We start from the raw sequence: 27,610 nt of genomic DNA on the forward strand, positions 1-27,610 counted from the left end.
ACCAGTTATGAAAGATTAATGTTAGGTGGTGGGACCCGTTACAGTAAAGCCACTCTGTGGCATTAACGCGCATTCCCTTGCTTCAGGGAAATGCTTCTGCGCTGGGTGCCCTTTCAGGAGTTAAAACGCAAATGATATTGCAACGACCTTCAGCTCTGGCGGCGTTCGCTGCCCCGCGGGGGGAGCAGCCTCAGAACAGCCGGGGGGCTCCGGGCTGTGCTGCAGAAGCCAGCGCTGAAGCTGCACCAGGGAGTTAACAAGGAGCAGCGAGGAGAGGAAAGACCCCGCAGCCCCGGCACCGCACCAGCCTCCCGGCACTCCCCGGGCCCGGGGGCGGCAGCTCCGCCCCGGGGGCGGTGGTTCCTCGGCCTCCCCTCCCGGATCCCGCTGAGCTGGGGCTGCCGCGGGGCTGGCAGGGCGGCTCAGCAGCGGCTCCCAGCGGCGGGCCGGGCCGGGCCGGGCCGGGCCGCCATGGAGGAGGACGAAGGGGCCGCGGGGGGCGCGGAGCAGCGGTGCCCCCGCCACCGGCCCGGGGCCGAGCGCTCCCCCAGCCCCAGCCGCCTGGACGTGAGCTCCAGCCGCTTCGACCCGCTGCTGGCGCTGTACTCGGCCAGCACGCCGCTGCCCTTCCCCGCCGCCCCCTGCTTCAACAACCTCGCCGAGTACGAGAGCTTCCAGCGCGGCCTGCTCCGCCCGCGCGGGCCCCGCTCCGCTCCCGCCCGCCGCGGCCCCTCCCGCGCCGCCCGCCGCGGCCCGCCCGCCGCCGACCCCGAGCGCATCCAGCGCCTCCGCAGCCTCATGGTCAACGCGGGCCCCGAGCAGGAGGCGGCCGAGGGCGGCAGGGGGACCCGGCGGAGGCGGGCGCCGCGAAACGTCCTCACCAGGATGCCCCGTAAGGGCGCGGGCGGGCGGGAGGCCTGAGGAGGCTGAGGGGGGGAGCGGGGCCGAGGGGTGGCGGGGCGAGGCGTGAGGGGCTGGAGTCAGGGCTGCGGGGTTGGGCCGGCCCTGGCGAGCGGGTGAGGAGGGGAGGGCGAGGGGCGAGGGCTGGGGATGGAGTGTGGGGGAGCTGGGAGGTGTGAGGGGAGCGGCGGCAGGCGGGGTGTGGTTGAGTGTGGGGGTGGGAGGGGGAAGTGATGGAGCTCGCGTGGAAAATGGTACGTGTGTGCTGGGGGAATGGTCTGCAGAAATGAGGAACGGTGCATTTCACAGAGCTGCTTACTCAGAGATGACACTGATGTGGTTATGGTGGCATCCTTCTCTCTTTTTGGTTAATTACGTTCATCCTCTTGATTTTATAGAAAAGGGATGAGAAACTGGGCTTTCCAAAGTACTGGTTTTGAACCAGGGACCTGGTTTGAACCTGTGCAGCTCATAGTTAACTCATAACCACAGCATGAGACTGTAACACGCGGCTGTGTCTTGGTTATAAAGACAGTGCTGGCATTTCTGGTAATGTGATAGAACAGTGGATTGAGATGGGAGGCAGCTGTGATGTTCCTAAATTCATAATCTGTGGTGATGATACAAGTTTCTTGTCTTAAGTTTATGCATGCAGTCAGGGTAACAGCCCCTAAACATTAAAAAGTGCAACTTGTGCACCTACACCTAGAATCAAATGACATTGCTATCTAACAAGATGTTATTTTAATGCACTTAATTAAAAATACTGAGTGTTTATTTGGATCAGAGTATCTCTTCTGATCACTACTATCACCTTACTGTTCTTTTTATAAAAAGGCAAAGCCCAACATGTTCAATTCTGAATGCCCAAATCAGAACTTTTTTCTTCCCTACACCCCGAAACACAATGTATTCATTGCCATAGGTGCTGCATGATCCTAAATACCCTGTCAGCTGAGCGTTCTGCACAAATGCTGAGGTTCTATTGGTGCAGGATTTCTGAAAGAATTGTCCTTAAATATCAAATTAGGATCTTAAGAATCTGTATTTGGATTACTGTGATGGAAATTGAAAAACAAAACAAAACAAAACCTCTGTAAAATTGACTTCAGTGATGGTCTAGCAAGTTATGTTTCAGTTAAGAGCACGTATTTAGTATCTAAGCCTAGACTGCATGGATTTTGAAGAAGACTGGTATAAGTGAGATGCAAAGTACTGTTCAGCAGTCTGGAGAGTTTTAAGAATAATTTATAGCCACAATGTTATGCATTCCCTGGAAGCAGGAGGCTGTGTGCACAGCAGGTGGGCCAGCGTTGGAAGCTTGGATTCTACAGGGGGCAGCAGCCTCTGAAATAAGTGTGATGTGTAGTTTGCTGCATCCCACAGTTGTGCTGCTGTGCCCCCAGGTAGCTGTGACAAGGTTTGATATATTCCTTCCATTCCGTGTATCAGAAGTGTAGAGTGGAGCCAGAATTTTGTTTGTCATGAGGAGTGATAGAAGTGAAAATGAAGCTGTTTTAACAGTGCTTGTTTTGGATCAGTTCATGAGAAGCTATTTCTAATTATTTTGTATTTACCAGAGGGCAGAGAACTCATGTGCAGGCGGTTACCACAGAGCAGTTAGAAAGGTGTTTGGTTGTGTTCTGAGCTCTTTTTTAAAGAACTATTTATTTATTTTTTTTAATCTTGTCTCTTAGTGTAAGTCTACCCTGAGGACAGGGACTTCAGCTTAACCAGAGTTTAGATCATTATTTTCCCTTTCTTGGGGTACCTGCCCTTTGACTTACAGTAGTTTTCTTGTCATCTTCAGAATCCTGGTGTTAAGCATATGCTTATTTTATACAAATAGGAATTGTGTTTTGAATACAAAACCGACTAGGTAACTATTAATACTGATACTTAACAGCATCAAAAACCACAAGCAAATCTAGCTGCGTGCAGAGCCTGGTCATTACAGGCTTTGATGCTTGCAGAAGAGGTAAATTCCTTGTGTTGTTGGTTTTATTTTTTTCAAGAAGTGAATATCAGACTGTTAAAGGCTTTTGAATGGTGTATTCTGCCATTTTGATCAGATGGAGTTGGAGGCTCAAAAAATCAGTGTGATTAGGTTAATTCAGAGGAAGCTGCTTTAGATTTCCCTGCTGTGCCTGAGAATTACCATGAAGCCAGATTCTGCAGGTCAGCTGTTAAGCCCTAACCTTTTACAATCACAGGAAGCATTTTCTAGTGCATAAATCAAACCTTAAATACATAGTCCCTAAAGCACAAGGGGAGAGGTCATCTCTGACTCAGCTAGTTTTATTAATATGAAGAACTGTGTGAGATTTTTAGACGAGTGCTTTTCCCTGACTCTCAGTAGGAATTGCACAGCAATCCTCTGGCTGTGTTTGCACAAGTGAACAGGTACCTGTAATTTATGACTGGAATGGCATCACCCTGGGGCAGTGTTAAAGTAAATAATATCTACCCCTCCAGGTAATTTATACATGCTAAGATTTCTAGTGGGCAGATAAGGCTTGTGTTTCCTGGGTAGGTTGCATATTTTACTAAATTCCTTCGGTTTTGCCCCCACTAAAAGCATTGTTTTTCTGCTTTTTAGCATGTGTTCATTGGTGGCTGCTTCTTACAGCAATTTTATTTCTTTGCCAAAGACTAGTACGTCTTGAAAGGTGAAGACTTGTACATCTTTGAAGGTTGTTCAGCTGCCTGCTGAAACTTAACTGAAACAGTACATTTTATTCAATGGAAACTGGTCTGGTTTAGTTACATCCGGGTCATCTCTTGCTTCAGAAATCCTGTAAAGAAAAGGAGTTCATCTGATACTTTATTAACAGATTGTAACTAATCTGAGGTAGCCTTAACTAAACGTTTCTCCTTTCTGGGAGTCTCTGCTTCTGTGAGCTCTCTGTTCCCTCTTATTTAAGATTAGCATTACTTAGCATGTTTCTGAAATGTAGCAAAAAGATACTCAGCTATGGCTGATTCAGCCGTGGGTTATGTCAAGCAAAACCTTCATATTTTCTAAAATCTTTGTGGGCCTCACTGTAAGGAGAGTTTTGGTGGTCTGGCAGTTACAAACTCAGTGTGTTTCAGTGCTCTGGGACTTTGCATTTTATTTGCCTTGAAGAAAAAGGTTGTACCAAGATCTGCCGTACTTATACAAGGTGTACATTTCTACCTTTTTTAAGTGTATATACATATGAGAGTATATATATGTTTTTTGTTGAAGACCAGTGATGTTCTCTGTCTCTTGTAGTCCATGAAGGCAGCCCACTGGGGGAGCTTCATCGCTGTGTCCGAGATGGCGTAAAAATCAACGTCCACATCCGCACTTTCAAAGGGCTTCGTGGAGTCTGCACAGGGTTTTTGGTTGCGTTTGACAAGTTCTGGAATATGGTAATTAAAATCAGCCCTTGATTTATAACTGCTATATTGAAAACTTGAAATGTGCAGCAGGTTCAAGCAGACTACGTTTGGGGAAGATGAATGTGGGTTTGTGGTTCATAAAGCTAATTTGCTCTGGCACTGAGTGCTGGGTTTCAGACCTGAGTGGAACTTGGTGTTGGATCAGTACATCTGAGAGGTGCCGAGCCATCCTAGAGGTTTTAGGTGAGAGAGTAATTTTTAAGCATTCCCAGCATCTTCAAAGGTTTTGTATAAGAACCCAGGAGGGTGGATCGTGAGGAATATCAGAAGTTTCTTTCTCTGCAAGACACAGTGTTATGGTGACATCAGCTTCTTTATTTACTTTCACGTCACTAGCAAAAGCTTTTCCCTGTGTTCTACCTCATGAAGATCTTAAAGACAATGGATGGGAAAGCAGGTGTTAAATATTTGTGAGCCTGCAGCTGTGAAAAGTTTGGAAATAGGTGAGGAATGGGGAAGGAATTTCCAAGCAAGGCTCACAAAAATTTTGCAGCTAAGAGAGAGTTAATGCTGGGCTTTGCTGTTGCTTTTATACCTCAGTACAACTTAGATGATTACAAAGCCAGCTCCAAAGCACAGCCTGTTCCTAAGATGGATTTCCTCTCAAAGCATAATTTTATAATGGCATGACATAAAGCTGGTCCAAAGCTGCTTCATGTTTTCTTTTAATTTTGACCTTTCTGTTTCTTTTACCTTCTAGGCTCTGACAGACGTGGATGAGACATACAGAAAACCAGTAATGGGCAAAGCTTTCTATGCAGAACCCCAGCTCACACTAACCCGGGTAGGTAACCAACTCCACTTTGTTTTTTTAGTGTTTCCTTTTTCAAAGTACTAAAAGGGGGAGCATTGATTGGAAAACTACGTTTACATTTGAAATATTTTACCTACTTTTATTACAGATTACTCTAAAATGACTTGGACTGGGGGGGTGGAAACCCAGTTTTCTGACCTTTTCAAAATACTTCGGCCATAGCTGAGTGTTACAGAAGTTTCACTTCAGGGTCCCTAATATCAGATCACAGTTGTTGCCACTGCTTCATTTAATATGTTGACCTTCTATAAGCTCACTCTGTGGTTTTTGTTTGTTTTTTATTTTTTCTGTGCATTTTTTGCTCCCTTGACTGGTCTGGTTCCCATCTGTCCTCCCAAGTAATTTGGCAGTGCATAAAACTGATACTAAAGTTCATGGAATGGCAATCTGTGTCTCCAGCCAGCAAAACATCTGGTCACTTGAACTTCTAGTCTAGGTACCATGAAGTCCAAGACCCTATGTTACTCCAAAGAAAGATACCCTCTAGGATGCAGCTGCAAAAAGAAATGTTTACAGTAAAGTTTAGAACTGAAGAGATGATAGATGAACTTCTGAACAATGAAGGAGAAAGAACTGTGACAGGGCTGTTACTATTGAATGGCATAGCTCTGGGCCTTTTGAGCATCAGAGAAGCATCACAAAAAACTTTTAAACAGTTTCATTCTAAGGAATTTGCTTTCAAATTCCAGTTGTGTTCTGATAGATCCCACCCTTCTTTTTTTTTTTTTTTTTCAAAGATCAGTTAAAAATAATCAAGTTGTCATTGTTCTTTGGGCCTCTCTCACAAGGATTGGCTTTCCATCCTTTTGCTGGGAAGAGACAGGCTAACTGAGAATCCTTTTCATTCATCAGTATTTCATAAAAACTTGCCTGATGCCAGATAAAAAGCAGTTTCTTTTCTAGTTTCAGCACCATGTGTTCTTAGATTAATGGGTTCATACAGTGCTTTGGATCTGCTGCTCTAGCTTTTATTACTTTTCTGTTGTTCCTGGTCTGTTCACCTCCCAGAACACCCACATGGCATCTTCTGGTTTGTTTTTGGGAACACAAAGTGTCCATTCAGTGTACACTCTTCTGATTGATGAAGCCCCTTATCTTAGGGATTCATGTCTTCCCTGAGGATACACAGATGGAAATCTTTGTAATACTGTCTGACAATATTACAAGAGCATTGGGGAAGGGGAGCTAATGGAGCAACCTAGTAGCTCTCTGCTGTTGCTGAACAAAGTTAAATGCTACTGCACATGAGTGTTGCGCCCCAAATTAAATTCCTCATATGGAGATGCTTATGCACATGCAAGAGATCCATTCACCTGTTGTCATGGTTTGACTTAGGCAAGAAAACGGAGTGTTTATTTCTGGTAAATATTCTTCAGTAATTGTGTGTTGTGAGCTCTTACTTGGGACCATGTATGCAAATACCATGTAGAAACGCTGAACAAGCTGCCTCTTGTTTTCTGGATATGGTTGTATACACAAATGTTCTTTTACAGCTGTTTGACAGACTCAAACTGCAGGAGTCCTCAGGAAAGAAGGGAGTGGACTCAAAGGCTGTCTCCAAGGAGCTAGCTCTGACCCATGACTCTCAGACTCTGGGACTGAAAGCTGGATCAGGACGAGGGAGAGCAGAAGAGGAGCGTGAGAGGCAGAAACGCTCGGGCAGAGCTGGAGAAAAGAAGACACTGGGTGACAGTTCCCATCTGGCTGCCAGAGGTGAAGCTGATGTGGGTAGCAGGACTGCCCACACAGAGGGTGCCAGTGCTGGTGGTACCCGTGCAAGAAGCCAGGCACGGAGAAAAAGGCGGCCCAAAGCGGATTATCAACAGGTGTTCAGGCGTCACATAAACCAGATTTTTATTCGAGGAGAGAATGTCTTGCTTGTCCATTTGGCACATTGACTTGGCTGAGCCTTTGTCAGTGCATTGGTTTGATAGCATGAATTGTTGCTGCAGCTCCCACTGCTATTTAGCGTTCTCATTAAGTGTCATGGTACTGTGACTGTTTTTCCCTTGTCTTAACAAGGTAGGGGAAATTAATCCCAACCGGAGCATCCTAAGCTTGGTGCTGAAGCAGCCCCTTAAGATCTCTGTTAGGGGTCTTGGGACAAGGTCAGCAATGCAGCTGTTTTGTGAGATGACAAAGGTAGGAACAGATCCCACTGCTCCTTAGAAAGAAGCTAAATGGAGAGGGCTTGAAGAGAATTTTTGTGTAGTCAGCTGTAGGGGCTCATTGTGGCACACATTTAAGGATTTTAAGATTAGATCTCCACCAGAAATTAATCAGAAATGCTATTTTGCATGAATAATCTCAAGAGAAAATTGCTAATGAAACCAATGGTTTATCTGTTGTTGTTAAATGAATGGCTTCTTTTCCAGAGAGAATTCTGACAGTCATCTTGACATCTTCTATAAAAAGGTGGAGTGACATGCTATTGATAGCTATTAGCCTCTTCTTCACAGTTAGCTCTCTAATAGCAAACCTCTTAATTGAACTTTTCCTGTGAATTGATGGCAGGACTTTAACTTGGTTTCAGTATCAAAATTTCTGCCTCTATTTGTAATGCTGTGCTTTAGCCCTCTGTAACCAGCAAGCAGCTAATGTGGCTGATCCAGGAACCTCCATATTTGGAGTTTGTCTGTGAATGTTGTGGATGCAGATGGAAAACTGTCCTTTTATATTTCACCCATTCTCTACTTAGTGTGATAGTGAAGTTTGCAAATAGGTAGTTTTTCTTCTCAGATTGAAGTGTTTGTGCTGAGCACAGTTGTACTGTAATCTAAGCACTGTCTGAAGTCCTGCAGTGGAAACTAGAGGCATGGTGTCTCCAGTGGTTCTCATGGACCAGAACTCTTCATGGTTCTTTCTTCTCCACATGAATGATGCATCATCTAATTCCAGTTGAACTGAGCTTTGGAGGTGTGCCTAAAAATGTTCTTAAGTACAGAAGTCAAACTCAGCTTATTAGTGTTTTTATTTTAGCAAGGTTCTTAAGCTACTGTAGATCAGGCCAGGCTTCTGCAGGTATAAACTGCTTTCCAAAAGCTACATGCAGAAGTTTGAGGCTAAATGAAGCTGTTAAATTATCTAGTCTGTTCCACTGGTTGTCAAAGGACACTAGGTTTCACACTGCTGTTCTGGTGTTCATCACAAATACTTTATGCTTTGCAGCAGCTCCATGAGTTCAAGTTGAAGTTGAGAAATTCCAGGACAAGGGTTAGATCTGACAGTGGGTAGAACAACTTTTTAGTACTTGATAGCAGGTCTTCTATTTCATATAGAGGTCACAAGTCCTCAAGCAGAGTGACTGTGCTCTCAATGACATATATTTCATTTGCTGCAAATGCAGGAGGGCTGCTTCTGGTGCTCGGGTGAATTACAGAAAGGATTTAGCAGGAGTTCCTGGACACACACAACATCTGTGCCTCTGGGGGAGCCTGAAACTTGGCTGTCAACATTACAGGTGATATGGGGCTTGCGTGGCTAATCAGCTCAGCCACTGAGCTGCAAACCCTAGTTCAGCCTGGGACAGAAGTGCCTCAGAATATAAAGGACTTTTGACACAAATCTGTTTCATCAAGGGTGGGAAAAAAAAAAAAAAAGGAATGTCTACAGTTTCTTGTGATGCATTGCTGTAATCCCTTCCTGCTGTGAACTGAGACTGGGTGCTGAAAAGATTCTTCTCTTGGAGGTTCTTGTTTCCTCTCCTTTTGTGTCATACTTGTTTGTGTTCATGTGGTCTGCAGTTTTTTCTTTCTTTTTTTTTCTTCTTTCTTTTTTTCCCCTCTTCTCCTGACAGTAGTTGCCTCCTCAGGATGTTCTGCTGGCTTTCTGAACCTTTTCTGGTTGGCTTTCCATGTGGTTGCCAACTGACCAGAACACTCATGTTACTAGGAACTTGTGAAGCTGAAGCAAGGGGGCTTTTCTGCTCCTTACTTCTCAGCAGCTTTTATTGTGAGTGTTATTTTTCATTAAGCGTTTGGCTGTGGGGTTTTTTTCCCCCCCTCTGCTTTCTGATAGGTTTGTTATTTCAGTTTCTTGGAATAACTCTCTCTGCCTCTTCCATTCATGCCAAAGGCTACGGTTTTGACACCTCTCCTCTTTCAATCATACTTGACCAAAGGGTGTCAAAGCTCCACTCAGGCCTATGTACTATGACATCTAATTGAATTGTTGCTTTTCTTTACCTCATATTCTTTATTCTCTTTACCTAATTTATACTGCCTTGTGCATGAAATAAGATACAACTACCATGAACATTCTTGTAGCTGTAGCACCCTCTTTCCTTGTCAGCCGACACTTCACCAAGTTCTCAGTTGCTACTAGAAGTCTTGAGTGTTTCCTTTCACCAGAATTACTTCTCTGAAACCTTGCAGGTGTTTATTGCTTCACATCCACAAGTTTCTCTTTTTACATTTTACAAAGAATGCTGGTGCTTAGACTTGCATTTGTGCCTTGATTTTTATATCATCACTGACATGTTCTTCTAAAGTCACACCTCAGTCAAAAAAAACTGGTTAAGAGCTATACAGTTTGCCTACTTTTTTTGCTCTACCTCATTATTAAACTGTTAATTCTCTCTTCTCCTTGTTGTCTCAGTCAAGTCAAATTCTCCCTTCCAATTTAGATTTAATGGCTTATGTGGGGGTTCTTCCTTTGTTTCCTACTTCCCTATCCACCTCTCATTATTTCCAAGCTGCTTCCTAAATACAGCCTCCTCTACAATTTCAGATCTTCCAAAGATGATCTTTACTTTTTCTGATGTTGTATCTTTTTCAAGCCCATTATGAAAATGCTTTTTATGAATTTAGTCTCTTTCAAGTGTCATTATTGTGACTAAGCAAGTGATCCAATATGTGTTGTCACTTGCATGTTTAATACTTCAGATCAAGTTGCTCTTTAAATAAAATTGAATGTGGTTTTCTGAAATGAAGTCTTCTACCTCACTTAAGTATTTGTGTACATCTTTTTAAAAAAAGAAAACAACCCTTGGAAACAAATGAGCTTTGGGTTTGGGTTTTTTGTTTGTTCCTGATTATTTCTTCCCATGTTTTTCCTTTCCAAACTCAGCATAAAATCCAGGTTGTTTATCCAAAAATCTCTCTGCTCCATTCCTCTCTCACTGCAGTGTCACAAAGATGGTGTGAGCACAGACACCTGAAGTCATTATCCTTGGCATTACTATCCTTGCCCATAAGAAGAGGACCAATACAAGGGTTCATGATGTACTGTCCGGTGTGACCGTTTCCAAGACTCTGCAGTGTATGTGCATAGTGATGAGTTCTGACTGCACAGATGGAGGAAGACAGGGTGGCCAGTTGCAAAAGGAACTCAAGGAAAGAGACAAAATCTTAGTGATATCCTTCTATCTAATCAGCTAGAAGTCTAGTAAAGGAGGTTAGAGTCCAGGCTGGGCTTCATGTTTTAATTTACCAAAAATATTAATACCCTGGTAGGGTACACTTGGACCAAAAGATAAGAATGCACTTGAGTTTTAATTTAGAAACTTTTAACTTGGTCAGACTTTTTCCTAGCAGTGCCAGTGTCTCACCTTCAGATAAATATTATTACTACTTTTTAGTTTTTAATTTTTTTATAGTTCTGTGCTGTTAGTGCAGCTGGTAACATTAATTTCATCTCTAAAAGGTGCATTTAAGAGCCACTATCATTAGAGGGAAACGCCTATTTTCAGGTGGTCACATCTTCAATTCTGACTCTATAATCTAGGATGAAATTGGGAACAGCTACAGCTGTAAAGCAGCTACAATTTGCTTGAAAAGACAAAACTTGTAAAATAGCACAGCTTTTTCTGTCAGTTGTTGCCAATATATCAGCAGGAAAAAGCATAAATTATTTCATGGTAGAAACATTGTGGACTATTTAAGGAATATCCTTTGCTGCCATCTTTTTTTTTACCCATTAGCAGCCTGGGCAGGAAAATTGAGGCTGCTCGGGAAGAGATAGGCAAGGCAGTCCAACAGTCCCCTCCAGGTGGGACTGCAGGAACAGTGCATTTCTTGAAGACTTCTTGATGGAAATAAATTTGTGTGTAATCTACTGTAAATATAACATGCACTTTTGTATATTTTTTCCAACTACAGGCTTCCATGGCATGAACAAAATGGGAAAGCAGGCCAAAAAAAAAAAGGAGGAGAGAGGAATTACTTTATTTGGTGATAGCTCCTTGAAATGGGGGAGTCACTTTCTAGTCTGTACAGTTCAGCATAATCTGGCCAGCACTCAGCAGTTGTGTCCCAGAGGTGAAGGGGGGAGTTTGCAGAGACAGTTCTTGAGTGCAGCCTCTGTTACCTTGTGAGCATTTCCCAGTGAATGAACTGTGCCCCAGGAGTCTCTGCCACACTCCATTCCTAAGAAGTGACCTGTTTGATCCTGCTTCTAAAATTTTGCAGAGGAAACCCAGTGGGAGAAAAAAAGCAAGTAAGCAAATTGCCCGTTTTGAGGCAGGGATGGTAGGAGGCTTGGTTATCCTAAGCTTCCTTGGGGGTGCAGGAGAAAGGACTACTACTCTAGTGGAGGTGTATCAGAGATGGCTTGTCTCATGATGTTTACAAGTCCTTTTAGATGTCACTGCAAGTGCTCTTGCTCTTGGCTGGTAGAAGTGAAGGCCTGTCAGTGAAGGAAGATGCTTTCTGATGTTCCTGGATAACTATTTCATTAGCTGCTAGCTTCACAGTGTACACTTGAATGAAGAAAACTAGTACACCTGAGACTTTCAGTCAGTCTTGTATTTATACAAGTAGTTTGATCAGTTTGTGTAAAAACATATCTGTCCTTTTTTACTCTCAAAAGATCAGTGCTTTCCCTCAGGAAAGAAATAAAAGCTGCTCCTCTTCCTGTAGCAATTGCTTCTGATTTCCAGCTTCAGAGCAAAGAGCAGCTGTTTCATTGTAGCTTTGCTGTGCCAGATCATGAGAAAATGAGAGAAGTGCTTGGTTCTTTAAAACTGAAATGGGCATTAGGAAGGGAGCAGTTGAGTTGACCTCTTTTCAAATGATGCATGTATCCAGTGTAGTTGCATGGATTGGGACTTGTTAACCAATTAGTCATCTGTAAAATTTCCTTAACGAACCACAGAGGAACACCGTGACCTGCCAGACTGGTGTGGGATTGGAAGTCAGGTGCTGACAAATTCTCATCTCTCTACTGCCACTTGCTCACTGAATGGCCTTGGTGAGTCACTTCTCTCCCTTATGCTCCACAGCTCCAATACATCTGAGAGCAATTCTTGCCTGTCTGTCAAGGATCTGGGGAAGCAGGGAGTGCTGAACAAGTGCTCGGTATTGTTACTAAAACTACAACATGTCAGGTAATGCAGATACATAGATCATCTGCCCTCTTCAGGCACTTGACTGTTAGCTTTATGACTTGGCATACTAAAAATGTGCAGGATTTCAGGTACAATGCTGCACTTCATTCTTGAAATTACTTAAGTCTTCAAGGTCAAGTTTGGTGATCTCAGTTTGTGTTTCACAGCTGCAATACCATGTTTCGGTCAAATGTTGATAAATGAGAGTGTAACATTTGTAATTCCTTCTTTGTCTTCCTGAATATTTTGTTTCTAAGGAAGTTGATGCTGCTACGACCATATTGAATAATACTGAATTTGCAATATTCTGCTTTCCATATATAAATGTTTATATTTAAAAGTGCTAAGACTTCAATGCAATAAATATATCCATGTAACAGTTTGCTTGAAAGGCTGGCGTTTTGTGCTCTGTCAGCATGTTTGTGTCCGTGGTGAAGCTGGTCCTGCAGTGGTTAGGACAGATGCCTGGTTGTGGAGACCATTAGGGTTTGAATGCTCTAGTCACATGATCTGGGGGCAAACCATCTGTGTGTTCAGAAATGTATTAATCTACAGAACAAGAATATTTGTATACTTGTTTATTAGAGGTGTTTTACTGCTCATAAATATTAAAAAATAACTCTCTAACTTTTCTAGCGTGGGAAGGCCTGTTAAAACGTGGTGCCTTGGTTCTGCTGAATGGAGGTGTTGTTTTTGTGGAGCTTTGGCAAGATAACCACATCTCAGAAGATCACAACCCCGGGCTGTGGGTTGCAGCTTTAAACAGGAGAAGGTAATTGTTGGGATCCTCATGGCTGTTTTGAGGATCTAGCTGCACCTGTCCTTGCCAGCATCTTGGCACTTCTCTCTTCTTCCCATCTCTCCCTTCACGTTTTGCAGTATTAGACAAATTTTAAACCAGGTATTTTAGTACAGCATCACCCTCCAATCCCTTTTGTGTGCCGGTCATCTCTGCAGGTGTCTGGTCAGCTGAAGTGTTTGAGATTGGGATGACATTTAATTTGCTCACCTCTGTCTCACTGTTCCCAGCACTGCCTCTGCTCCTCTCCAGCTGCAGGCTGTGTCCTTACAAACTGCAGCTACTGCTGGGCTGGCTCTGCCTGCTCCCAGGCACTGCTGCCTGGCTCCTGGGAAACCTGGATGCAGAGGGAAGGCCGAGCCTGGGTGCGTCTCCTCTAACAGCCCCACAAGGAGTGCACAGGTCTAGCTGTAAAGAAATAGCTGGGATACTGATAGTTAGGAGATCCTTTTTAGTGGGTAGTCTGGGAGAGTGAATAGTTCCAATCCTGGTTATAGTTTAAATCCAGACTATGTGTAAAGCATGACCTGTGGCAATTGCGCAGAGGCTTAATGTTGATCGTCTGGACTCCTGCAGGAATCCCACAGCATTCCTGCAACTGCCAGTCTGAATGGGCCAAAATGGAGGGAGGACCCAGCCCTGGTGCTCTTGCTGGGAAACCTGTCCCAGGGAGGGGATGGATGGGTGGCAAAATGAGCTCCTTTTCTGTCTTGGGGACCTGTTCTCTGGGGAAGGACTGGAGCAGTTTCCAAGGGCTCTGGGTTTCTCTCTTCCGTGGGCACTGAATGCTCCAGAAAGACTGTTGAAAGAGCCCCAGCCATTCAGGTCGCTGTTTCTTCACCCGGGAGTCCATTGGCCAGATCCTCCCCCAGGTCCGGGCAGCGCAGCTCTGCCGAGCCCGTCACTGCTCCAGAACACACGCTGGTGCTCCCTCCAGGAGAAGGGAAGATTCACATGAGCTGGAGGTGAGTTCAGCTGTGCGTTTTGGGGGGCTGAGGGGCCGCACTCCATTGCAGTGGCCAAACGCCTGCCTGCTGGCCGGGTCCCTGAAGGGGGAGGCGGCCGCGGCCGCCGCTCGCTGCTCTGGCTGCCCACGAGGTGGCAGCAGCAGGAAGGAAACCCCGCGGCGGGGCGGGCGGCGCGGCGGGGCGGGCGGCGCGGCGGGGCGGGCGGCGCGGCGGGGCGGGCGGCGCGGCGGGGCGGGCGGCGCGGCGGGGCGGGCGGCGCGGCGGGGCGGGCGGCGCGGCGGGGCGGGCGGCGCGGGCGGCGCCAGCGGCTTGCCCTGAAAACGCGGCTTTGGGAGCCCGCTCGGCGGCAGGAGCCCCTGCGTGTGGTGGGGTGGGCTCTGCACTGTCTTCTTCCCGATCTCGGGGTGCGTACGGGGTGGCAGTGCTCCTCACTGTGTCCCCTCCAGATCCCGCCCCTGTCTGGGGTGCGCGCGGGCTCTTGCCGGGCTGAAGTCCGCGGCTTTGGGTGCTCATCAGTCACTGCAGCCGCTGCTTCGTTGTGCCTAGGTCAGGCCTCAAATGCCGCAGCCCTTGTGTGAGTTACATGTTAGATCTCTGGAGAACACAGTTTCCCACCTCAATAGGCTAAGTCACGTTCCCTTGTAAAAGTAATTGTTCTGGAGTGGTTGTATGGCTGAAGTCACCGGGAAGGAACCCTCACCCCTAGACCAGGGGCTGGCAGCAGGAGGCAGTGGCAGGAAGAGGCCAAAAATTTGGTTCTGTGTGTTGGCTTAGGGGTGTTCTCTGCAAACTGATTTCCAGAGCCTGCAAAGGGAGCACCAGGGTAGGAAAATCTTCACTAGATTTGTCAGAGTATGAGGGCACGAATCTGGAGACCTCACTGGGAGGCAACTCTTAGCGGAGGGAACGGTCACTGGGGCTGTCACAGGTAACTGGTGTCTGCAGGTCTGGGTGTAAGTGCAGCATGAGTCTTGTAGCCATCAGGGTGAATGATGACGCGGGCTGGAGGGGATGTTGGCTGTAGGAGGGAGGCAGGAGTTGGTGCTGCTTCGTGGTGGGTGTACTAGAGCATGGCTGGAAACAGCGACTGCTCGCAGGTGCTGCCTGGGCTGTGAAGCAGTGCTCTGGGTATCCATGTCTTGCCATAGATTTACAGGCAGAAATAGTGTATTATTTATGCACAATGATGCAAAGGAGTAAATCCTATAAAGTGGTTTGCTTTGAGAATATGGATACTGTGATAAGCAATTTGTAAATGTACCAGCAGACACCTGAAGAAGGAAACCACCCCTTTCTATCCTGCCTTTCTGGGGGACAGGGCTCAAGTGCAGTAAGTTTTTCCCGTCAGAGTGTGGTCAATGGAACAATCATACGACGTGTTGATCAGGAAAAGGATGTGGGAGTTAGAGTGGAAAAACTGATACAATCGTGCTGATGGCCTAGAGCAGCAGGAAAGATGGCAAACAGGATACTGTGCTGGGCTCGGCAGAAAGAGCACAGAATGATGCTGTGGCTGCTGGGGTTGGAGTCAGCGTGGTCTGTGTTGTGAGCATGGGAAAAGCTGGACCAGAAAGCAGAAAGTTACTGATCTTACTGTTCTCTGCTGGGAAGAAGGGCTCTTTGCAGATTATTTTAGGGAAAGGCAAGCAAATGTTAGTCAGTATCCCCAAGCTGTCAAAATGGTGGAGTAAACAACTGAGGAATTGTATTTTTAGTTGCTTGGAAGGTCCAAAATGAGAGCAGTGGGAAGCTGAAAAAAGAGGGGAACTCTCAGCACGACCTCTTTGCATCCAGGGCTTTGCTGGGAGGCAATTCCAAACCCAGGGATGAACAGATTTAAACCAGTGCTAAAGGGTATATGTTTATACCTGTCCTGCTAGCTGCTGTAACACCTTGTGAACATGGCTGGGAGTGTGAATATGCCTGTCCTCTCTTTTGGAAATTAAGGTTTTGCTGCAGATGCTTTAGCAGGTCAACATGATGGGAAGATACTATAACAGTAACTTCCAGTGTCACTTGGAGTTGTCTTCAGAGTGAATCAGTATTCTGGCAGGCTTGAAAAACTGTGAGATGACAGTGCTTTCTGGCATACAGTTAGATCTTGGTTGGGAGTTTGAGCTTCATGGGTAAAAACCACCTACCCAGTGTGCACAGGCCCAACTGAAGGCCTTGCAGGCAGCCCCTGCAGCCCAGCTGCTCCTGAGGGTTTTTCAGCTGAGTTGGCTGTTTCTGCAGCCCAGCCATGAGCTGTGGTAGGTGTGTGAGATGAGTCCTCAACTTGCCCTTTTGCAACCACCATAAAAATGGAAGCGTTTATATCTGAGAGCAAGGAAATGCCATGTATGGAAGACTGTCTCACAGGGAAGGGGTCCCTTATGGAAAGAGCTTTTCCATAAGAAGCTGTTAGGGTAGCATGTGGTATAAATGAGACAATCACTAATTGTGAGTTGGGAAAGTTATATGGTGAGAAGGACCAGCTTCTCAAATTGCACGTGTTTGCAGTGCTTTGTAAACCAGATGTTTAAAAGTGAAGTACCTGTCGTTGTGCAGAATATGTTCACCCCCACGTGCACCTGCAGGCAGCCCCGAGCAGGTGTGTCAGGTACCCCGTGTGGGGTCCTGGGCCCCTTCCCACGGTGACAGTGTGAGCACCAGCAGGTGGTGTAATGTTGAAGTGAAACTGGGCAGTGCGGTCAAGGTGCACTGAAACAAGTCCTGAATTTAACTTGCCCTAAAAAAAAGCCCAGTGGTGTGAATTGGTATCAGCTCTTCCAGCTCCCTCTGGCACTCAGGGTGTTGCTTGTATCACAGTCACATTTGCATGTTCATAGCCTAGTTTATGAAGCTGCCTTGCATCGGGCTTTGCCCACCCTCCTCACGGGCTGACAGTTTTATACCAGTAAGATAGTGACCATTAATTAGTTAATTTTAAAGCAGCCACGTGCTTGTCATTCCTTGTTGGGTCGAAATGCCCTGAAGTCACCCATTCCTCAGTTTACTGTTTTAATTAAAAAGCCAGACCCTTAAAAGAGGAACGTGCAGTCTCCAGCTGTTCAAGACAAGGCAAATGTTAGTGCAGCAGAGTGTGAATCGCTTGCTGAGAGCCATCCTCTACCTCACATCTATTACCAAGTGTAAACTAATGAACAAAGAGCTGGCGTTTGTTACAATATCCAGTGTAAGGGCTTTCAAAAAGTGCTGCAGGCTGACATGGAAAGATTGCAAAAGGCTGCAGCCCCTGACCTCAATAAAGGCTTCAAAGAAAGCTCTTGAAGAGTTTTTTGCAGCACAAAAAAGAAATTCTCCTGGTAATGTAGCAGCCAGCACACTTTTAATAGCTAAAGCTACATCAAGGCTTCTGCTGACTGGGTGGAAACAACATCTTTATTTTGCATGTAAATGTTGTTCTGTGATGTTTTTTTTGCTCCATTAACAGAAGGGACTCAGACTTGCAGGATGAGGGTACCAGCTTACATCTGCAGCCATCCAGCCGAGAAGTGTGTAAGGGGAGGAAGAGCTGGGCAGCAAGAGCCAAGCAGGTGCCAGTTCCTGCTGCAGTCCCAGCTCCCAAGGAGAAAGAGGATGCTGTACCCCTCAAAAGAAAAGGTGGGAAAGTAGAAACTGCTCAGGTACCCTCTTTTGCTGTGAATCTCTCCCTGGACTGGGAGCAAACAAGCAAGCCTGGTGTGGGGGGCAGAGAGAGCACAGGGAGGAGGGAGCCATGCAATGCACAGCCCTGCTTTGGGTGGGGAAGGGGCTGCCGAGCTCACAGAGCTGGTGCTGGTTCCCTGGCTGCAGACACAGCTTTGCCTGGTTTCCCTCTCACCAGCTTCCAGCTGCTCCAGCCCTTCAGCTGCCTGGTGCCACCACACAGCAGGTGCTTTGCCCACAGCACCCTCCTTTCTCTGGTCAGGCTGCAAGTCCTGAAGCCAGAGACAGACCGGCTCTCTGCCTCTGTGCCAGACCCTACCCCGTGGCAGTCCAGGAGCTGAACGGCATTCCCGAGGCCAGGAACCTTCACTGCAGAGATGCTGGCTGCTGGTGGGAGCTGCCAGGGCAGCTCCTCCAGCCAAAGCAGTTAGTCTCTAATTAAGTTGAAAACACTCATCCTGTCATACCTCCTGCCTGCAGCCAGCCCAAGACCAGGCTGTGGGCAGCTGACCCTGGCCACTGACTGCAGCAAGTAGTTCCCACCAGTGACCTTTTTCACTCCTTTGTTTTTTTTTTTTCAGATACTTAAAGATTTCCCATGTGCTGCAAGCCACAGGGTAAGGAGTGGAAAGTGAAAAGCAGTGTTTGGCTCTTTCCCACAGCCCAAAGACAATGTCCATGGGACAAAGATCAAGTCCAACTGCCTCCTGTCAGCAGCACTCTGGTCCCCAGCAGGACCCCAGAACTGTTTCAAACCTGGAGTCCAGGTAAGGAAAGTGGCACCATGGCAGTTGTATGTATGAGACAAAAATGGAGACTGTCCCAGCACCAGGTAGGGAGCTTCATGCGCATGGGGCTGGGCTGGAGACCAGTTTTAAGAAGCTCAAGAGAGTGAAAGACATTTCCTTCTTGTTTTTTACACTGTGGAGGAACTTGAGAGGATGTGGTCTGCTGGCTGGAAAGGTGAGGGACAAGGGGTGAACAGAGGCAAGGGCAGAGAGACACTTGAAAGAACTGAAATTTCCTGACTTTTGGAACTTTAACCCTTAGTGTTCTCTCACCCTGGATTTTGTTTGCATATAAAAAATGGGGAAAGATTTTGGTAACCTCATAGTATCACCAACAGTTTGTTAGAAGACTAATTGCCAAGTAGCTTATGCATGTGGGACCATTAGTAATTCTGTAGCTATGCAAATTAAAACAGTGATGTATGATTTATAGCTTTAATAATGTTCTGAAGGCTCTTAAATTTTAATCACTTGCAACATCCTTTTTAATATTCAATTACTTTATTAACTAATTAGGTCACTTGCTGAAAAAGCACATAAGGCTGGTGCTATTTTAATATCAGCTGAACATCACAAAATACCTTTGAAATGGTGTAAATGGTTTATTTATTTTAAATAGATCATTAAGATGGTATAATTAATAAATCAATTAAAAAAAAAAAAAAGGCAAGAAATTGATAGATGCCAAACCACAATAGTAGTGGCTGCTCTGCTTGCTTCAAAAATGTTCCTGGGGACACTGAACTTGTGAACATGGTCTCTGAAGCACCTTCCTAGATAATTCGTATTCAGCTGAAGGGATGAGGTTCAAGATATGCTTGGTTCATTATAGATGCTTTTTTGTATTAATTTAGCTTTCTGATTGATAAAAGCTCCACAAATGACCTTGAAAACTTGAAGTATTTAAAAGGACAGCCCTCCTTTACAGCTTGCTCTTTTGTCTGTCTCAAAAAAGATAAAACCTTTAACATCTTAGTCCTGCTAATGCTGGGATGAAAGGCAGAGCTCTCGAGGGAGGGAAGGTGGGCTGCTACTCTGTGACCTACCTGCTCTACTCAAAATGGATGATGATTTGCTCCTGCCCAGAGCCACTGGCCATGGCAGCAGCACCCAAAGCAAGAATAGAAAATTGCACCCCTGCAAAAACCCCCAGAGATGCTTGTCTCTAGCACAGGGGCTTAGACCTCCAGTTCCCACCACACCAACCCTTGATGTAAAACTTGAAGGCCTAGAAGTTACATTTCTCTCCAGTGTGGCTGCAATTCTGAAACAGACTTCTGTTTTAAAACTTAGTAATTAAGGGCAAGAAAAAAACTATTCTAGGAATTAAGTCAATCTGTTTAACAGATTTTGGCTTAAATTATATCAGTGTGATGATACAGGGTGCAATAGTTTTTCTTGAGAAGCTGCCAGGGAAGATCTGCAGTAATCACAGAGCACTCTTCTTCCCATTTTAACTTTTCTTGCTTCTGTGTTCTTGTAACTAAAACCTGTAAATCAGGGCAAAAAGCTTAATGCTACAGTGAACTTTCTGCTACATGTAAGCCAGCCCTTTACAACTGACTTGCAAAGAAAAAAATTTCAAACCTCCGTTTACAGAGTTTCCTGGGAACTAAAACACAGTCTTAGTCTGACACTAAAGTAGAGTCGAGGGAAGGTACAAGACTGCTACTCCAGTTCTCCAGAACCCAAAAGAGAAGCTACCCCTACCCCTGCTCCAGGACAGCCTGTGGCTTATGATGAAATAATACTTATTTTTATAGGAAAATAGACCAACCTGGCTGGATTAGACAGCTGAGCAGAAGGGATAAGGATGCCTCCACTTTTAAATCCACTTTCACATTTTATGGGAGCTGCCAAGGAAATGAAAGTGCTGAGTAATATAAGATACCAAACATTGCTGCAGGTTGGGACAACATATGGTGCTACACGCCTTGGAACAAGAGCAGATACAACTCTTAAGGGGTCAGAAATATTTATACAGTCAAATGAAGTCAGTGTCACTGGTTTTAAGAGTGTTTATTTCACCCTACAACAGTCCTGTTGTACAACATGACACTTGTAGTGTTCTTAGTCCCCAGGCCTCAATCAAATAGGTGCATTTTTATCACATTGCTGTAACTTCTCTCCAGTCATTTATTCATGTGATCAATTCCTGTGTCCCTCAAATCATTTATGTAGGAAAAAAGCACAACCTCTTCTGCCAGACTAAAAAAGAGAGACTAGTTGGAGACAAAAGGTGATTCTGCCCCTCTACTCAGCACTGGAAAGACATGAGCTGTTGGAGAGGGTCCAGAGAAGGGCCATGAAGATGATCAAAGGGCTGGAGCAGCTCTGCTATGAAGACAGGCTGAGGGAGCTGGGGCTGTTCAGCCTGGAGAAGAGAAGGTTCCAGGGAGACCTCATAGCACCTTCCAGTACCTGAAGGGTCTACAGGAAAGCTGGGGAGAAGCTTTTCACCAGAGAGGACAGTGATAGGACAAGGGGTAATGGTTTTAAACAGAGAGGGGAGATTTAGGTTAGACATCAGGAAGAAATTCTTCCCCATGAGCTTAGTAAGGTGCTGGAATAGGTTGCCCAGGGAGGTTGTTGATGCCCCCTCCCTGGAGGTGTTCAAGGCCAGGCTGGATGAGGCTTTTGCAGCCTGGTCTGGTGTGGGGTGTCCTTGCTCATGGCAGGGGGGTTAGAACCTGATGATCTTTAAGGTCCCTTCCAACCTTAACCATTCTGTGATTCTTTGCAAATAAAAGATCACCAGTGCCTCAAACACAACCAATACCAGGACAAATATAGGACAAGGCAGCAGAAACCAGCCCCAAAGCCTTGTGAGCCCAGCCCTCTGCATCCACCCCTTGCTGTGAGGCTGCAGCCACCTTCACCACCACAGAGCTGCTGGTTCCGAGGAGCCACCGTTAACCTCCCCAGCTCGATTCAATGTGACAGTGACACTTCACAGCACATTGCACCCAATCTCATTTGAAGCTGACAAAGATTGTTTCTGTTTTATATCTATTGGTTTATTAATGGCCTACAGCCTCTTAAGCAGATGCATATTCATTAGATAGCCAGCTGTTAGGAGGTTCCCAGATGTCGAAAGTAGCTGTCTTGGAATGCTTTTTTTTCCCCTCCCCCTTATCATGAAACAAAGTAATTGTAGCTCTATTAAAGAACCAGTTAATTACTGAACCAGTACCTTATGGCATGATTTAAAAAAATAAAAAAATCTGCAAATTTGTGAGGAGTAAAGACATTCTTGAAAACAGAGATGAGCTGAGCCTTTGCTGTGAGGTACTCACAGACCTTGCATTGATGCAGACCTGGATGACACCACGTAAACGCCCCTTGAACTGCAGACGTTCAGGTACGCACTAAGTTCTGCAACGGCACCTTTCTTTATGTTCCACATTCTACAGAATTTCTCTCTTACCTCTTATCCTTCCTTACCTGAATAGTGGATGCAGAAGCACATATAACATGAAAATGAGACATCTCATTTTTTAGAGGTCGTTTTACCTGGTGAAGCAAACTTCTGCAGCATCTCAGCTGGATAAAACTGTAACCAGATCATTGAACAAGCTGTACAGATTGACTTACAAATTCCACAGGCCATCCTTTTCAGTCTCACAACATTAACCAGGCTCACCTAGTTGTCTTTGCAACTTAGTATTTTTTCCTTTCTCCTCTCTTCCCTCAAAGCACTAAGAACAGCTCCTAAAACGCAGGTCTTGGCAGCATGACTGCAACAATAACCATCCTCCCACCAACCCCAGGAAGCCCTTCTCCCACTGAAGTGTTTAAAATCTTAAAGTCAGCTCCAAAACTAAGTGGTTTGGGGAAAAAGGTGCATGCTGATTCTTTGTAGTGCATGGCCATTCACTCCATCTTTTCCCACCACAACAGCCTTGGAGGAGCAGGCAGCAGAGCACTGCCTTCTCCCCAAGGAGGAGTTGCCCTTCAATTACCAACACAGGAAGGGCAACTGCTGTTCCCAGGCTGCAGGCAGAGCTCCTGGATGGGACAGTTGGAAGCATACAGGTATTCAGTATTTAGCTTCCAATTCTCTCATTCCTGTTTCTAGTTTTTGCCAGTCAAATCCATGAGCAAGTACCTGGAGCTGTTCCAACAAGCCATTTTTCACTGACAGTTTTTAGCATTAACCAACAAAAAGTTTCCTTTGCAGTCAAATTAAGTATTTCACTTAAACCAAAAGGTTTTAATGTGGGTACAAACCCAACAGGTTTGCCTGTAACAATTTGCAATTTTAGTCAGTGATAGCTCAGAATAAAACTTAGGAAAAGAAATTAAAAAACCAAACCACATCTCCCTTAAAAGCTTTAATCAGAACCAAGTGATGGTACCATAAAGTGTCATGTGCTATAAAAGTGTTTACAGTCATGCATAGAAGAATGTGGAGGCAATTTTGTAGCATGACTCCAGGAGCAAAGGCCTCTGAGAATAAAAGTGTCTTTAGGTATTTGTTATCCTGTTATAGTTGGTATCACCTTGAGTATACAATGCCTGCCTGCATTATGTAAACACTCCATTGATAAGTCCCTCTCCCCCCCTCCCTTCAGCTGTGTCAGACTGTTCTTAGCTGACAGATACAGCTGGAACAGATGCTGCTATAAATACCCTTGTTTAGGTGTTTTGAATGTAATTTATTTTGTAGAACATGGTGGATGCTCTAGTTATCACTGCACTTGCACCTGTGCTGGAATCTGACTCCTTTGTACACATCAGGATGCATTTTTTGAATGATTCCATAAATACACACAGGGATGGATTCTGATGCCCCTTGGTCCTCTTCTCAAGTACCCACATCCTTTATAAAGGATTTCACTAATTTTAACTTAACTCCTAGTAAGTTTGGAAGCTGCAGGATACAGAGGTGATAAAGTTTTCCTCTTATGACCAGGCAACCAGTTGATTCCCTCTATTTACTTCCTGCAGGCTCCAGACTCCCATGCCAGTTGCTGCTTTTCAGCATGGTATGAAACGGCCACGCAGCTCTGTGGTCAGAAGTCTACAGCCTGGGGCTTTAAACCTTGGGCACTTTGGACACTACTGTGGTAATTAAACACACCTTTTTTTTTTTTAGGGGAAGTAGAGTACAACTTGTGAGTATCTGGAGGAAGAGCAAGGAAGTCAGATTTGTGCAGAGGGGCAGTAGGGGAAGGCCCAATTCCTACCAGTATGATAGCACCATGTGGCTAAGTGCTACAGAGCTCACAGCCTGCCAGAGCTTGGCTTCTGGAGAGCCTGCAGGTTTGAAAATGAGGAAAGGAGTTGTACTAACCTAACAGCACAATTTAGGGTATATTAGGCAGCAGCTGATACATGGTTTATCTGTCATAATTCATACCATAGCTCATTTGTATTTTTACCCGGAAGGATAATTTCTAATATATTATTTTGCTTGTATCTGAACAATCAGAAATGGAAACATCAGGATATCCATCTTAAGCAAGTTCAATGCTGTTTTAAGCAAATCCAACCTATTTTATATGCAGTTTTTATCTAAAGAGGTAAACCATATTTAACTGGGGGAGAGGATGGGATAAAACTTACATGCAACAGGCTCTCATCACTGCAGGCTGAAGATGCATGGGGGTGCACCTGGCTCACCTTCTGAAGGAATCTTTCTGGGTTTTCTTTTTCTTAAGTTTACTTTGGTTCCAAGAACTTTCTTCTCATCCACCTGCAGACAATCTGGCTGGCTGAAAGAGACTTCACACTCCATACAATCTTCTCCATAATTTGGATACTGTTCCATAAGATGAACAATGTATGGTAGGGGCAGTGAATCACAGAATCTTAGGGGTTGGAAGGGACCTCAAAAGATCATCCAGTCCAGCCCCCCTGCCAGAGCAGGATCACTCAGAGCACATCACACAGGAACATGTCCGGGTGGGTTTTGAATGTCTCCAGCCAAGGAGACTCCACAACCTCTCTGGGCAGCCTGTCCCAGTGCTCCGTCACCCTCACAGTAAAGAAATTTCTCCTTATGTTGGGTGGAACTTCCTGTGTTGTAGCTTGGTACCATTTCCTTGCTACAACTGCTCCCCAAGCCTGTGCTCCCTAAGGCATAATGGACACAACCACAAAGATAGTTACCAAACTGACCAAACGGAGTTTCCACTTGAGTTATTCTAACCCCTGACAAATGTGCTTCATTATATAATTAACCTCCTTTTAGAAGCTCAGTCACTGGTTCCCCTGAAGAGATGTGAACAACCTGAACAAGAACATGATCCTTCAGCTTAAAGCCAGCTATCTAACCAGCTCAACTGACCTTACAAGGACACCACCTGTGAGCAGACTCCCCCTCAGAAAACCTTCTGGAGTGAGAGGAACACTGCACACCTCAAGCCCTACAACAGCAGCACTGACTCCAGGCTCAGTTTTTGTGCTACCCATCTACTGCCCCAGGAACTCGCCGTCTTCCCACCACAATTTGGCACAGATTGAACCAGTTTGCATCTTCCCCTCTGTCAGAACTCAGGGTTTTGAAGATGATTATTCCAAATCAGTGTAAAGGTTTCAGAAAAGGAACCAGAGCGATCTCTCCTACTCAGCCGTTCAAGCCTGCCTTGATTACTTTGATGTAACAACACTTGAAAGCTCCTATTCTTTGAAACTAATTTAAACACATTGAATTGTTGAAAGATTAAAAACCGCAGTCAGCTAATTACACTCACTCTCATCTCTTATTCAGCAAATGAATCACTTTTCATTACCACTTAGCTGAAGTACATGAATTTCTGCCTAATTAGAAATGTTGTAGATGGAGCATTAGCAAGGCTGGAGCGGGTCAGGATATCTTGCCTGCTTCATTTTTAATTCCTAACAGTAGAGCCAGATAGGAAAGGCTTCAGATAAGAAGTCATTAAACAATTTTAAATTATTTATAAAAATTACTTTGCCCAAATTATAATTATTTTTTTTCCCAAATGCTCTCATAAACGTCAAATGGAATGAAAGGAAAAGCAGCCCAACATTGATTTTAACGAACATTTTAATGTTATGTATAACAGAACATTATGAATACAATGGAAACAAAGTTTTATCAATGTAATAATAAAAAAGAAATCCAACATAAGAAAAGGGAGGCAATAAATTTCATACCTATAGTATAGTGCTTATTCTTAACAATATTCTCAGATTGTGAATATAACAGTATCTTTGTATTCCAGATTCTACAATCATGATTCATGTGAACTTAAATGCAGAATTACAGAAGGAAAAGCAAAAATTCCCAAAATCTTAATTCATTCTTTTGTTTTCAGTAAATCAGTAAAATCTTTGACTGCTACAGGTTTCCTTTATTAATATATATATATTTTTTTTTACTCCTCTATTGGATTCCACAGCTGCTAATGCCATATTTACACAAAAGAATCACCAAATGTATAAAAGCTAAGATCCAATGCTGTTTGATTAGGTAGGGTTATAGATTTACAGAAATTAAGTGTAAATCACCTTGTTACTGTTTTGTAATGATGCAAAAAAAAAGATTTTTGCCTTTTGACTGCTGCCAATGCCATGAACCAAAGGCTCTAAAGGGATGGTGGTGGTACACAGGATGCTGCTAACTGCCACTGGGAAAGAACTGCAAGAAAGTGCATTTTCTGCAAGGACACCTTCCAGCAGTCTTGGATAAAGCTTCTCCCAGACTTGCACTGGGTATCAGTTACAACAACAGAACCATGTTATGACCCCAAAAATCTGTTGATCACCAAATTGCTGAGAGAGGGTTTTTTACAATAAAAATTTGGGTAATATAGCAGTGTGGCTGGAATATTAGCAAAAGTATATATACATTCCAGGTCCCTTTGAATTAGCCATAATCACATATGTAAGCCATTTTTGGACAAAAATAGATATTCTTATAAAAAACTGATCATAGTACTTGAGTGACTTCAATTGTGAAAGCAGTGGTAGTAAAAGGAATGATCCAATTATGACAAAGTGATCAGGGAGAGGGGGGGAAAGAAAGTCAAGCTTTTTAAGAAAAAAAAGTATAAAATTAGATTCAAACATTTTTACCCAACCCCCATTCCAGTCTTCCATCAAGTCTCAAAGTTAAAATTTGTTCTTCTACATAGGAAAGGTTTTTTGATGGTCTCAGTACAAATTATTTTGCAAAATCATCTAACACATTCCTTAGAAGAACCTTTCACCTCTCCAGAATTTGCACACTAGTTATTTCAACATTTAGAAAATAGCTTTTGGTTCTTTATGTAGACACTTTAACTGATAAAGAAAAAAAAAAAAGTATTGATCACTGTTTTCCATCTTCCCCAGCTATATTTGTGCAGCTAAAAATCCTTCATTCAGCCTGCCCATTTATTTTATCTTTAATTTCATTTATTTATTTTACAATCTTTATTTGCTAAAATTGGCAAAATTTGCAAAGGCATCTTGCTTGGGTTGTACAGTCCCAGGAGTCAGAGTGGTCATAGGTAAGCCCATGCCTATTGTGCCCGTCAAGCCCATTCCTGTAGCTGGCACTCCTACGTTCATGTTCATTCCCATCATTCCCTGGTTCATCATAGGCATGGGTCCCATGGAGGTCATTCCCATCGTACCTGACATCACAGTGGGCATTCCCATCCCCACAGGAACAGGCCCTCCCATCAGTGGGCTTGTCTGGGGTCGAACAGGCATCATGTTAGGCTGAGGATTGAGGTTCACGGCTGCAAAGTTTTGAGTCATGACATTCAGAGGTTGTTGAGTATCTGCAAAAAAGAGAAGAGGATGCAAAAATCTTGAACCAGAACCTGATGCTGAAGGTGCTTGTGTGTTTTAAGAACCATAAGTGGTAACTACTGCAAACAAAGACATGATGGCCAAACCTGCAGCTATTTTGCTTGCTTTCCTGTTTTCTGTGTGAAGCTCCAAAAACTTTTCTAAGTTAAAAATTTCATTTTATACCAATAA

At 44.5% G+C, this 27,610-nt stretch overlaps 2 protein-coding genes and 1 long non-coding RNA gene across 3 annotated transcripts in view; 2 read left to right on the top strand and 1 right to left on the bottom strand.

Moving 5' to 3' along the window:
* Positions 1-440: 440 nt before the first annotated feature.
* LSM11 (LSM11, U7 small nuclear RNA associated) lies at positions 441-12,855 on the top strand. Its single transcript, XM_051631541.1, has 4 exons — positions 441-892; positions 4,157-4,296; positions 5,027-5,110; positions 6,634-12,855. Exons 1-4 carry the CDS (start codon positions 472-474, stop codon positions 7,036-7,038), a joined length of 1,050 nt encoding a protein of 349 aa, XP_051487501.1. The 5' UTR covers positions 441-471; the 3' UTR covers positions 7,039-12,855.
* A 1,140-nt stretch (positions 12,856-13,995) lies between these two features.
* Positions 13,996-25,973, top strand: LOC127390226 (uncharacterized). The gene is made up of 4 exons (XR_007890822.1): positions 13,996-14,228; positions 17,668-17,837; positions 18,464-18,649; positions 24,867-25,973. It is a non-coding gene; the product is annotated as an uncharacterized LOC127390226 (long non-coding RNA).
* The window catches only part of CLINT1 (clathrin interactor 1), a 45,626-nt gene continuing 43,683 nt past the window's right edge, over positions 25,668-27,610 (bottom strand). The window contains exon 12 of the mRNA XM_051631530.1: positions 25,668-27,408. Within this exon, the coding sequence (XP_051487490.1) occupies positions 27,056-27,408 (353 nt within the window). The 3' untranslated portion in view covers positions 25,668-27,055. The remainder of the gene's footprint in view (positions 27,409-27,610) is intronic.

This window comes from Apus apus, chromosome 13 (genome assembly GCF_020740795.1).
Source record: "Apus apus isolate bApuApu2 chromosome 13, bApuApu2.pri.cur, whole genome shotgun sequence".
In the NCBI taxonomy this organism is placed as follows: Eukaryota; Metazoa; Chordata; class Aves; order Apodiformes; family Apodidae; genus Apus; species Apus apus.

Bases quoted from the DNA above. Each gene is read 5' to 3' on its own strand.
- LSM11 (XM_051631541.1), top strand. From the start codon at position 472: ATGGAGGAGGACGAAGGGGCCGCGGGGGGCGCGGAGCAGCGGTGCCCC. The intron at 893-4,156 runs GTAAGGGCGCGG...TGTCTCTTGTAG, and splicing joins CGTCCTCACCAGGATGCCCC to TCCATGAAGGCAGCCCACTG. The intron at 5,111-6,633 runs GTAGGTAACCAA...GTTCTTTTACAG, and splicing joins CCCAGCTCACACTAACCCGG to CTGTTTGACAGACTCAAACT.